This window comes from Dendrobium catenatum, unplaced genomic scaffold (genome assembly GCF_001605985.2).
Source record: "Dendrobium catenatum unplaced genomic scaffold, ASM160598v2 fragScaff_scaffold_1470, whole genome shotgun sequence".
In the NCBI taxonomy this organism is placed as follows: domain Eukaryota; kingdom Viridiplantae; phylum Streptophyta; class Magnoliopsida; order Asparagales; family Orchidaceae; genus Dendrobium; species Dendrobium catenatum.
This window is the reverse complement of record NW_021319932.1, coordinates 697,946-710,369: the sequence shown is the minus strand read 5'-3', so window position 1 is coordinate 710,369 and position 12,424 is coordinate 697,946. Positions and strand designations below refer to the sequence as shown.

The 12,424-nt window shown below is 35.2% G+C and overlaps 1 protein-coding gene across 2 annotated transcripts in view; it reads left to right on the top strand.

Annotated features, from left to right (window-relative positions):
* Window positions 1-12,424, top strand: part of LOC110109911 (ATP-dependent zinc metalloprotease FTSH 12, chloroplastic) — an 80,138-nt gene that overhangs the window by 37,941 nt on the left and 29,773 nt on the right. For both annotated transcript variants that reach the window (XM_028700207.1, XM_028700208.1), the window contains exons 12-16: window positions 3,735-3,854; window positions 3,950-4,066; window positions 4,203-4,379; window positions 8,936-9,055; window positions 9,160-9,234. In XM_028700207.1, the coding sequence (XP_028556040.1) occupies window positions 3,735-3,854; window positions 3,950-4,066; window positions 4,203-4,379; window positions 8,936-9,055; window positions 9,160-9,234 (609 nt within the window). The remainder of the gene's footprint in view (window positions 1-3,734; window positions 3,855-3,949; window positions 4,067-4,202; window positions 4,380-8,935; window positions 9,056-9,159; window positions 9,235-12,424) is intronic.

Sequence of the window (12,424 nt, the reverse complement as noted above, 5' to 3'; positions counted from 1 at the left end):
GTGACTCTTGGGATTTCAGCAAGGAAAAGCTTGTGGCTTTTGGCATTCCTTTTCTTTGGTTTTTTGGGCTGTTTTGGGACAGATTTCTGGACAGTTTCCTGTACAGAAATCTGGACTGAATTTTGTCTTTTCATTTACCCCTTTTAATTGATTTAATTAGGGGTTATATTGGCTGTTTGTATTCCTTTTTTGTGCCTATAAATAATGTTGTTTGTGGCTGTTTTAGAGAGTTATGGTTATATGAATGATTTTTGGAAAGAAACCTGAGGGTTTTCTTGGATAGCTTGCGAGCTATGCCACTTCTTCCTCTCCTTGTCTAGGAAAGCTTGCGAGCTTCTCCTCTTTCTTCTCGGGCTTCTAATCTTTTTCGTCTCTCCGCAAGTGACCACCCCATTGTATCCTTCTTCTCTTGGAAAGCAACTTTAGGTGTCATTTGTAAGAGTCATTTGTAAGAGTCAAGGGTTGTAATGTCATCTTATGTTGAAAGTCAAGTTTGTAAGTCTTTTCTTTATATGATATAAAAAGTGTCTTTTGAGTATTTTATGTCTTTATTTTGTTCCTAGTAAGGTCTAGTTTTTTGTGATAAAAAATTTGGGTCCCTATCCCAAATTTTTGATTGCATCACTCACTATCTCCGCCCCTCTCTCCTTCGTACAGAACAACCTGCTTAACCAAAACCCCTCTTTCCTATTCACACAACTCCCCTACCACTCTTCTCTTCCCGATGCCTACACTCCCTGTTCAAAGACTTCACTGGCGGCTCCACTCCTTCGCTGCGCCCATACCCGACCATTTGCACTCTAGCCTCAGACCACCACTAATTAGGTACAGAACCACTTGCTTCCCAATCCTAGCTTATTCCTCTCATAATTTACCTAACTATTTTCATAGTCGCTGCATCTGTACACCTCCAACTACCTTACAATGCACCAACCACCTCTTCTTCATTGGAGTCGCCTCAACACCCTCACATAGCCAGCCAACCACCTAGCTATCATCGCTGCCTTTTCCCAAGCCATTGACCCAAACAATAAGCCTTCCTCACTCCAGCCTCCAACAACAACTCCAAACCAACTCGCCTTCCCACTTCACAAATAAGCTGCAACTTCACATACTCCCTTTACCTACAGCTTCCATCGTCTCCATCATCGGTAATCTTTCCCTCTTTAATCAATCTCCACCTCACCTTCTTTCCTTCTTCTTTCTTTATCTAATAGGGAGATCTCCTCTTTCGAAATAGAGTAATCTCTTTTTCTAAATTGAAAGAGAGATTAGCTCTTTCTCTCCCTCCATCCCTAAAATAGAGAACCAAAATAAAAAAGGGAATTCTAGAAAAAAAAGAGGAAAAATAATAAAAAGAACAAATTATATACATTTTTTTGGGTGCTTTCGTCCCTGCGCTATCGTCGTCATTGTTGCATCTTGTCACTTGCCTTGCGGATAAGATATAATTTTAAAATCTAAAAATTAAGTACCTGTTCGCGTTATTCCAACGCAATGGAAAAAAGTTACTTGCCTAATTACCCATTCGTGTTATTCCAACAAACAACAACAAGTCTTTTATTCCACTACGTGGGCTCGACTACATGAATCCTTTTTCTCCATTGTTTCGTGTTAAAAAGTCAAATTCTCATTTAAATATACTAAAAAAAGGCCATGTTCGTGTTATTCCAATGTGGCAGGGAAATTCGCTTTTCGCTCGTGCATGTATCGAAGACCTATGCATGTTTTTTAAGTACGGTGAGATGGTATACCCTAAACCGAAGTGTCTAATGACACTAGCTATGCACGTTTTTTTAAACATGGTGAGAAGGCCTCTTGATGATGCCCCCTCAATGTCGAGGAGATGCTAGGAGGCTGCCAAAACTTGAACAAAATGTAGGAAAATAGATTTAAAAATAATAATCTCTTAAAATAAATAGTAAAATAAAAAAAAATTTGAAAAATAAAAAAGACTTATAGGGCACTTGCGATTAACACTGCCACCAACATGTGTCAGTCCTGAGAAGCATGAAATTCCTTAAGAGACATGCCACAACCTCAAAAAATGGGCCACTGCTTTGAGAAGCATGTCGAGGCACATAAAGCATGTAATTCTCGAAAAACATGTAGCTTCATCGAAGAATGCACTATTATTTTAAAACAAATTGAAATCATGCAAACAAGTTATACGAATGTACCAAAATATGTGCAGGTGCGTCATATGAGCAAATTGAAAAACATGCAAGCAAAGTGAAAGTGTGCAAATTTGCTGTGCAAATGCACCAAAATGCGTGGAAGTGCATCGCATGATTGCACCGAAAATCATCCCAATACATTGAAATTATGCGCATGCACCGTGCAAGTGCACCTAAAAGCGTGTAAGTGCATCGAACAATGTATATATCACTGAAAAGAAATTTAAATTTCCAGCATGCGCTCCTACCAATTTGGTAATCTTGAAATACAAATGTCTAAGATTGTTGCATGGGATTAAAAGCAAACTAATTTAAAATTATATATTTTTAAATTATTTACTCGCATGTGTTTCGACAAACATGTTGAACACTCAAATAGAAAAATCTCAAAAGACTGTGCATGGTTAAAAATGAGCTAATTTTAAAATTTAGTTGTCAAATTAATCTCTTGCATGTGCTTCAACCAACTAAAAATATGTTAAGATGAGTGGAGAAAGAGTGGGTTGATTCTTATTTTTAAGAATACAAGTGATTCTCATTTGAGTTGTGAAGGCTTCTCCGCCTAACCTTTTATTATGAGCATGAGTGAGAGATCTTAATAGTGACTAATTTAATTGTTAATCAAGGGATTTCTTTTGATGCCCCACGTTAAGCAAAACTTGATTTGATTTGTTATTTTGCGCTCCTAACATTATCTTGACCTTTATCATTGCCTTTTGTTTTCAATCTTTTTGTTTAAATCAAAAAAAGTTGAATAATTGTTATTGCTCATCCTTAGCGTGTAATTTTCAAATTAAAAGCATCACATGTTCATGTAGTCCTACATCACTTTCACAATACTCTCCTCCCTGATTAGGGATCTCCATACTGTGTCGTGGTAGTTCATTTTTTTTTTTGACTGAATGGCATTGTATGTAAAATTTGTTTAGCAACCTCCTTGGTTATTGTATTCTTTTGTTTTTGTTTTTGATAAATTGATTGCCGAAGTATCAAACCCATAAATTTGATTTTTCACTTGGACACTATTTGCTACACCTAGAACTCCTGTGAGCAATGCTCTACCTGCTTTAACCATTAATTAAGAAGGTTCAGGGAGATGAAGAATTTCGAGTTGTTGGCTAGGCTAAAAACCTACCAGCATAAATCACCGTAATGATAGGGTGGCCGGTGGCAAACTAGTATCTTTGTGGCCTTTAGAAGATTGGAGGTTATGGGTGTAACTAGAAACATTTTGCTGTTACATATATAAATAGTAAGAAATTTGGTGGGATGTATGTAAATCACCTTATAATTTTTCAAGTTACATTAATATTTTCTGTACGCAGTATATTTTACCTATTTATAAATTTGGCTTGTTGAAGCATTCACATGATTTGTTTAAAAATTTAGAATGTATTAATTTTGTTTTCTTATTTTGGAGGCTTTGCTTGTGTCTTTGATTCTTGTCCTTTGTCTATGTATTTTTCCACTAGATATGGAATTGTGTCGGCTGCTTATGTTGTAATGATTGTTTACTAGTTCTTGGTTGGCTCTTGAACAATTGAAAATGAATACCAGGTAAGGAAGAGTCACTCTTTGATCACCCAGCAAGACATAGTTGATGTCCTCGATAAACAGTTACTGGAGGGCATGGGGGTGCTCCTTACAGAGGAAGAGCAACAAAAATGTGAAGCTAGTGTATGTTTTCTCGTCTTTGTAAATTAGTAGGGATATACATCTGTGGCCTTTTCTATTTTAATGGTTTTTCTGTGTTTTTATAATATTCATGTTAGGTATCACTCGATACTAAAAGATTATTAGCTGTGCATGAGGCTGGTCACATATTGTTAGCTCATCTTTTCCCCCGTTTTGATTGGCATGCGTTCTCGCAACTACTTCCTGGTGGCAAGGTTCAACCTTGTGCTCTTATTTTACACTTTGTTCTGCACGTTGTTTCTAGAATCAACTTTGATTTTTATTTATTCTCTCTTTCCTTTCCAAATAATATTATCGAAATTGCCTCTAATGCAAGCACTAGTAGTGCAGGAAACTGCAATATCAGTTTTTTATCCTAGAGAAGAAATGGTGGATCAAGGTTATACTACCTTTGGTTACTTGAAAATGCAAATGGTGGTTGCACATGGAGGTCGTTGTGCTGAAAGACTTGTGTTTGGAAATGACATTACTGATGGAGGAAGAGATGATCTGGAAAAGATTACAAAAGTAAGATCTTTCTGTTACTTGTTGGCAGTTTCCTTTGTTACCTATGTTTTGAGTTCGCTGTAGTTTCAAACATGCATTTGACCTGCCTTTCTGTTAGTTGATTATATTCTATAGTATATGTTAATATCATTATTTCTTTCATTCCAATTCTTGGCAAATATGTTTAAAATATCCTGTTTTTTAGAATGGAGAAATTTTAATTTTAGAGGAAACGGCCAAAATAGTCAGATTATTTATGAGTGGTCGTTTTGGTCACATTCCCAAGTTAGAAGTGCTACTTAAGTTGGCAGAAAATTCTCATAAAGTTCATGAATTTGGGTGCACGCAATCAAGTTATATGAGAACTTCATTTCTCCAAAATATCCTCATTACCTACATAATTCGTGAATTTTTTGTGAAATTCCCATCAAATTAAACTGTAATTCTAATTATGGAACTATGTTGAATCATATTTGACGAGTTGATGGATTAAATTGCTCGTTTTAAATAGCTTAAGACTAAAATGCCATTGTACTTCAGTTATGTAATGTTTTTGTGTTTGATTTTTTGATTTCATGGACTAGCCAATTATATTTTTCCATGTAAATTCTTGTTAGACCTATTCAACCTTTTAGAATACATTTATTTGTTCTCATTCAAAAAAAAAATTGATGAGCTTTCCGTTCGAAGGTCCTTTGGGCATTTAATGTGAATAATTCTTAGATGATATGTAAACCTTTTCATTTGATAACTTCCTTGATATTATCTTCAACCCTTTGGCCTTCCTGCTTGAATAGATACACAGCATTTCTCCTATAGATGATTTATGACAGAATTATGTTAATGATATTATTGATCATAACAAACATGATGAACATAATATGTTCCATCATAATGGATTAATGAATCATGAGGATCTAAGTATTAGTGAATGAATGCCGTGATGAAAATTAAAGATTATCAATTTATAAAGATATGAAACGTAATATGTTCTAAGTTTAATATATAACTAATGACCCACTTGTTTACAAGCGATGCTATTGCCATGGAGAGATCGCTAATAAACTAGATACTCTTTCATTGTTTGGAAGTGTCTTCTCTCTTTCTGGTGTCCCAATTACTTCTGTTCCCTTCAACTCTACCTTTTATTCATTGAGAGATTTTTTTATCAAAGACTATGCTAAACATGTTTGGGAAATCTTTGTGCTCGTCTCTTTTGAGCATTTTAGATTGAAATGAATATCCAATGCTTTCCAAATACTATCAAGGATAATACAAAATAATCTGGTTCATTACCTTATCTCATGCTTAGTTTTGGATGTATTCTAGTCATGACTACAAAGTGTATCTAATCTCAGACAAAAGGACAGCTTTAAACTTTTCAGACAAGTATCTAGAAACTTTAAAGTTGCTGTTCAATTTTAATTTCTTTAAATGTATATTTGCTTACTTTTATCCTATAACTATGCTTTTTTATCCTTTTTTATTTATTTTAATTAATGAGAAAGTGTTTCCCGGAGCTTTTCAAAAAATAATAAAAGGAGATTCTAGAGTTAAATTGTAACCCTTAATCCCCCTCAAAGCTCTACATAATCATTATAATTGAGTTAAAGGTTTGTTTTGAAGAAGCCAATGCAACTATTTGGTTTAAGTGGTTCGAACAGAATGAATATTTTTTCAGAATTGATCATTGAATTCTTGTATTCATTTCATAGAAAGTAGATTTTTTTTTTGAAAAGAATGATGCATATATTTTTTGATTCGCATGTGCTTATAGATCTTAGATATACATTTTATAACCAATGCATGCTTTTCTCAAATATTTTAAAACAGTGGAGAATAGTAAAAGAAGCTTCTGAGTGAAATCTTCATCATCATGGGCATTAACTTGATCTGATCTATTCGAGTTTAGCTTATTCACAACACGTCCAAGTTAATAGGTTTTCAGTTTTTTTGGATCCTTCGCCATTCATGCCTTCAGCTCCATTATCATGGTTTTGGCATTGTTTCACAAATACTTGTATGGGGAACAAAGTGACAATTGCATTTGAAATTTTAAGCTACCTATTAGAAGTCCACAAAGATTGTCACGACCCGGCCCAGTAAGCTCAATTTAACGAGGTGGGAATAGCGGTCGTACGGAAAACACTTAAAATTTTCAATTCACAAATAACATAAACAAAATAATCATCCAATTACAAAATAGGAAAGAGCCATTGAACTTCCACTTCAAGCATCACTATTACATCAAAACAAACAATCTCTAATAAACATAAAACAAAACTACTATAGTAGTCTACAACACCGACTAACACATGACATAACACAACCATAAGAACTTGTTTCTTTGCACTACTCTACGCTGATATGTAATAGGTCTGTCAGCCATTAGTGTTTAATAGGTTCTCCTGAAAAATATTCCAACAAACAGGGATGAGATAACGCTCAGCAGGTAATAAATATCTCTATTAAATTCATAAAACAATGAAATAAGAAACATTATGCAATAAAATTTTCATATGTCAAGACTTAAAATAACTTTGAGAAAAAGTACTATAATGTCAAGAATTAGTCGTAAGTATTGCATATTCCATATATCATTTTGAATATCCGTTTTTCTTTAATCATAACATACAACCATAACTTTTTCATTTTTCATTTTTGATTAACTTTTCCTTTATTATTCTTATATGCATAAAAACATATAATACTTATTCATAGATTTATATATCCATCCCGGAAGTACCAATATTTTTGTACTGATCAGATACACATTAAAATTTGGCCAATCATTTCATTTGTTTACTCCAAAGAGTCCTTTACCATTTGCTCCAGAGAGCCCTTTACCATTTGCTCCGAGGAGCCCTTTATCATTTGGTACTCCGGAGCATCATACACATTCAATCATGCATTATTTATCATAGGGAAAATAACATGCATCCAATCATATGCTTTTGTCTAATGTATTGTTTTCATGAATGCTCCTATGTATTCTATTGTTTTTCATGAAGTTTTACAGGTTACAGTTAAATAAATTTAAAAGAAAATACATGCCACAATAGCTATCATCATTTGCTACAGTATGAATTGTAAATAAATAACATGTAAATTTCAACTGAAAAATAAATATTAAAGCATATGCAATTTTTTAATATTTGAAGAGAAAACTTATGAAATTAAAAGAGATATGAATAACTACCTCAAAAAGCTAAGTAAACATCTACGACGCCGCTTATGCTTGTGGCGTTCCTTTATAACCAACGCCTAAATTTAAGTGTAAATGCAAAACATTAATGCTAACTCCTTAACATGATAAATTTTACATTTTCATTAAATAAATAATTAAATTTTCATTTTCGGATTTAATAAATCCTTAAAATTTTAAACATTCAGTATTTATTTAAATCCATAATTTATTCAATTTAAACCCTCACCAGTTCCTAATTTAAATTAAAATTAACTAAATTTTCGAATTTACTTAAATTTCACAAATTCCAATACAATTGCATGCCAAAACTTCTCAATTATCTATTTAATAATTAGGGTTTTATATTTTCCGAATTCTTAAATCATAATTTCTACCATTAAAAATCTTCCTAATATGATTTAGAATAATACTTGTTAATGAAATTTCATAAAAATTGAAAAAATTGGAAAAACCCTAATTTTCAAACTCTAAGAAAAGTTTGGGGAAAACTTAATTTTGGTGGTTAGGAAGCATCTTTAATCACTCCCTAACATTCTCCCTTTAAAATTTGAAGTTTTCATAAAACCTAAAATTTTCATCAAAGAAATCTAAGGGAAACCAAGGAGATTCTCTATTAGGAACTCACCTTCTTCCTTCCCAAGGCTCTCCCTTCGATTCCCTCTAAGAACCGCCGCCGGAAAACCACCAATGTCGCTGCCCAAAAAGCTTCGCGTCGCCTCCTTGTCCGCCTCCCTTACGTTCGGCCAAACGAAGCAAACTGAAAATGAAAGGGGACTAAAGGCTTTCGGTCCCTTTGAGAAGATTTGGGCGGTTGGGGAGCCCAAATGATATAATTACCCCTCTACTTACATTTGTTCTAAGAAGACTAGGAGGGCTATTATGTAATTCTTACATTAGTGAATTTCGGCGATTTGTTTCTCCCAAACCGTGTAGAATTTACTATATGTTCTTTATATCAAATTCATCGAACTTAAATGTAAAGTTTTATAAAATTAATTTTTTCAAAATCCGATGACTTCGAAAATTCGCCTAATTTCGTCGCGGTGCATCAAAATGCTTGTGATGATTACGATTTGATATTTTTTCTAGTTTTACAAAGATGCAATATGTTCCTAACCTTCAGATGCGTGTTGATGGCACATGAATCCGTACAGTGGATGTTAAACCTCCGCTCAGTTGTTTTTCATATGCCAGCATGGATCAAGTGCATCTTTTTATACATATGTTCATTTAGGGTACATGCAATCCTATACCAATAAATGACAAACATTAGTGATATCTCAAGAAAATTTTCTCTATGATGTTGGTTGAACTTTAATGTTTTGTTGCCTGCTTATTTATTATATTTTTTTGCATTTCTTGATTACAGATTGCTAGGGAGATGGTCATTAGTCCTAGAAATTCAAGATTGGGCCTTACCTCCTTAGTACGGCGAGTTGGAATGATGGATCGGCCAGATAATGCTGATGGTGAGCTCCTCAAATATAAGGTATTGTTTTTGTTTCCTTTGCAATTTCTGTTTCTAAAAGCTCTAGAGTTTTTTTATTAACACAAGATTTGATTTTCCTGCTGATTAAGTAACTCTTGTTTCAGTGGGATGATCCTAGTGTTGTTCCTGTTGGTATGACTGTTGAAGTTTCAGAGATCTTCACTAGAGAACTCACCAGGGTAGTGTCTTTTCTTCCATCACTTAATCATTCTTAATCATTTTTGTGAAATTGTTTTATTGCACCAAAAAGTTTGCATTTGTTGTCTGGTGTCTGTATAGAGTGCATTTATCCACTTCATGTTTTTGATTATTGCTGTTAAGTGTTAAACATGTTCATAAAACTAGTATTCTCCAAAAAGGTAATATTCCTGAGTTTTCATCTTACTAATAGGCGTGCACATAAAAAAATTTCAGGTTTGGGCAACACTTTGTTTTTGTGTAGTCTATTCACCATTATGAATCAGGCAACATGATGATTGTCCTTGCTTATATATGTGTAAGCTATAGTTTTAGAAAGCTTCAAACTAGATTCATCTCATTTATAATTAATTAAGGACTAATAGATGTTTAAATTTCCATGTAAACTAATGTATTCGACATGGTTCTGATAACATGATTATACAAAAATCTGCTTTTAGATGTGAATGGTGAAAACTTGTTCATCATCGAGATGGTGCTGCGTGGCACCAAGAAGGACTACGAGCCTTTAATCCAAAGATACTTCTCGACTCAGGAGATGGAAGAAGGTATGAAAAGGCTATAGTGCAAAAGACTGAGGGAGGTGTTGGCAAGGAGTTCTAGTGAGTGTTTGTCCCCTGTGATGAGAGAAGGAAGAGAAGAGATAGAGAGTGAGAAAGGAAGAATGACATACAGAGATTGAGATATGCAGTTAGTGAAGGGATTGGAGAGAGAAGGGAGTGTAAAGCCTAGCTTTTCACACCAAATTAGGAGTATGCATGTGGCTGCCAGGTGCAATTAAAAGATACTGAAAGTGGTTTCTTGGTGTTAAGTTGCCATCTTGTTAGATCTGATTGACAAATCTAAAGCTGACGACAACCTTACTGCTTGTTGATCAGGACCAGATTACAAGCTGTTACTAAACCGACCCAACATTTACTCCATTCAATGACTTCAACAATGACAACCAAGGAATTCCCCTACAGAATTCCTCGAGAGAGCGAGAGACAGTCGCTCAACTCTTCTTGAATGTTGATTGGACTTGTCGGCTCATCTGACAAGTCATATTCATTGGGTCATTCACCCAATGAGGCGAGTAAGACCCATTGTTTCTTCGGCCTTGTGGGTCTTATAGTCTGCTGTTGACTCCCATCTTAGATCTGCAACTATCGACCTTGATATCATCGTCCAAGATACTGACACATCTCTACTTGGCATGTTCCATTAATTCTATTCAGAAAGAAGCCCCCTTGGTTTTTGATTGCATCACTTCTCAGATGTGCCTTGTTGACTTATTAATCCCTCATCATCCTATAACAATCTCCTTAGCACCTTTTTAAGGCACATCATCCACGTATCTCTTAAGCTTCTAAACACTTTCCGCGTCGACTAATTTTTTTTTACTCCTTTACAGGAGGGTGCACCAGAAGACTTATACCATAAGCTAAAGCTGGCAAAACACGGTTGATTTCACTTGTATTATATATATTTTTCCTTTATAGTAAGATCATCTCTCTTTTTACATTGTGGGTGTAGATTGCAAAGCCGAACCATATAAATTTTCGATTTACTCTTCTCCCCTCTTCAAGCACAAAAATGTCAACATATAAGTTGCTAGGTTCACTACCAAGAAACGATCTGACATGGATCTCCTTTTGTGGCACTATCCTTCAGGAAATTTCTCTTATTGAAGACTCTTCCTCTTTGTCTCCCTTCCCTTTGCTTCTGACATGGTCTCCTCCCACAGTCCAAATGGCACGATCTTGACTGACGATCATTTCTTGGCGTTCACATTTATGTTGATCTTGTTTATATATTTAGCTTTAAAATAAAACTTAGCTTGGCGGAATTCCACTAACATCCACCATTACTAGATCATTGCTCCATTTTAAGTTAACAACTAAAACAAGTCGACATGGGCAACTCGTTGCGTGTTGTCATTCATACAACCAATTAATTTCATAAGTCTTTGGTTCTTTAAAGACACCATTAATTACCTAGAAGTAGTTACTAAGGCTAGCTCTAACAAAGTTATGGCTACGCATATTGTCACCAAAATTGCAAACTCCTTCACCATCTATGTAGTTGATATGGTAGTGATCTTTGTCGTTGGCTTGAAAAATTCAAGGACATGAAGCTAAATATCCAAAACATGATTCATGTTGCATCAGATAGAATGGTTTCTCGCAATCTAAGCAAAATCATGGATATTGAACTCATCGGCTTTGCTTATGATGCAGTTCTATTGAGATTTTTCTTCTTCTCAAATGCCAAAGGAAAATGCCCGGTGGGACTTCCATGAATACTATAGGCAACATGCATATCGTTAAATGTAATTAAATAGAATCATGTCTAAGTCAAAATTGATTTATGAAGTTGAGTTGATTCAATTCAAAAAATTTTGAGTATTGATGGCGGCCAAGAAGGTAGATGCGTTGGAGGAACGCATTGAAGGAGAGATGAGCGAAATAAAAGCAATGATGGAAGATAGAATTTCATCCGTAAAAGACAAGGTTTCTTCTGTGGAAGATAAGGTTTCCAATCTTCATTAGATGGTGAAGAAGATATTGGAAAATCAAATTCAAATGGCGGCATCAGAGGCAAAAGGATTGGCGGGGAGAACCACATATTCTGAATTCCGTAGGAATGACAATATTAAGGTGGAAATTATGGAGGAGCGAGGTGGAAGGTATGGAGAGAGGAGTGGTGTGAATCAAGGGGTGCTGGTTGAGAAAGAAAAAATGGAGATTATGGTAGGAGGGGTGTTGATTTTGAAGGGAGGAGAGGAGAAAGTGAAGATGGGTTTGGGTATGAGCGGGGAAGAGAAGATCGGGAGATTTGAGGAGAACCAAGCACTTAGGAAAGGAGAAATTATGGAGAAATACGGAGAAACGTGAGAGATCCGAAGGTGAGGAAGCTAAAAAAACCCCCTCTTTGAAGGGAAAGACGCACATGGGTGGATCTACAAGGTGGAAAGATATTTCACCGTCAATGGGATGACAGAGGAAAAGTTGATAGCAGCAGGGTTATGTTTGGAGGGGAAGGCGTTTTTTTGGTATCAATGGAGGGATCAGAGGAGACTCATACGGAGTTGGAGGTAATTCAAAGAATACTTATTGGAACATTTTCCGAACTGGCAGGGGAGGGGACTTTATGAGCAGTTCTTTGCACTAGTACAGGACGGATCAGTGA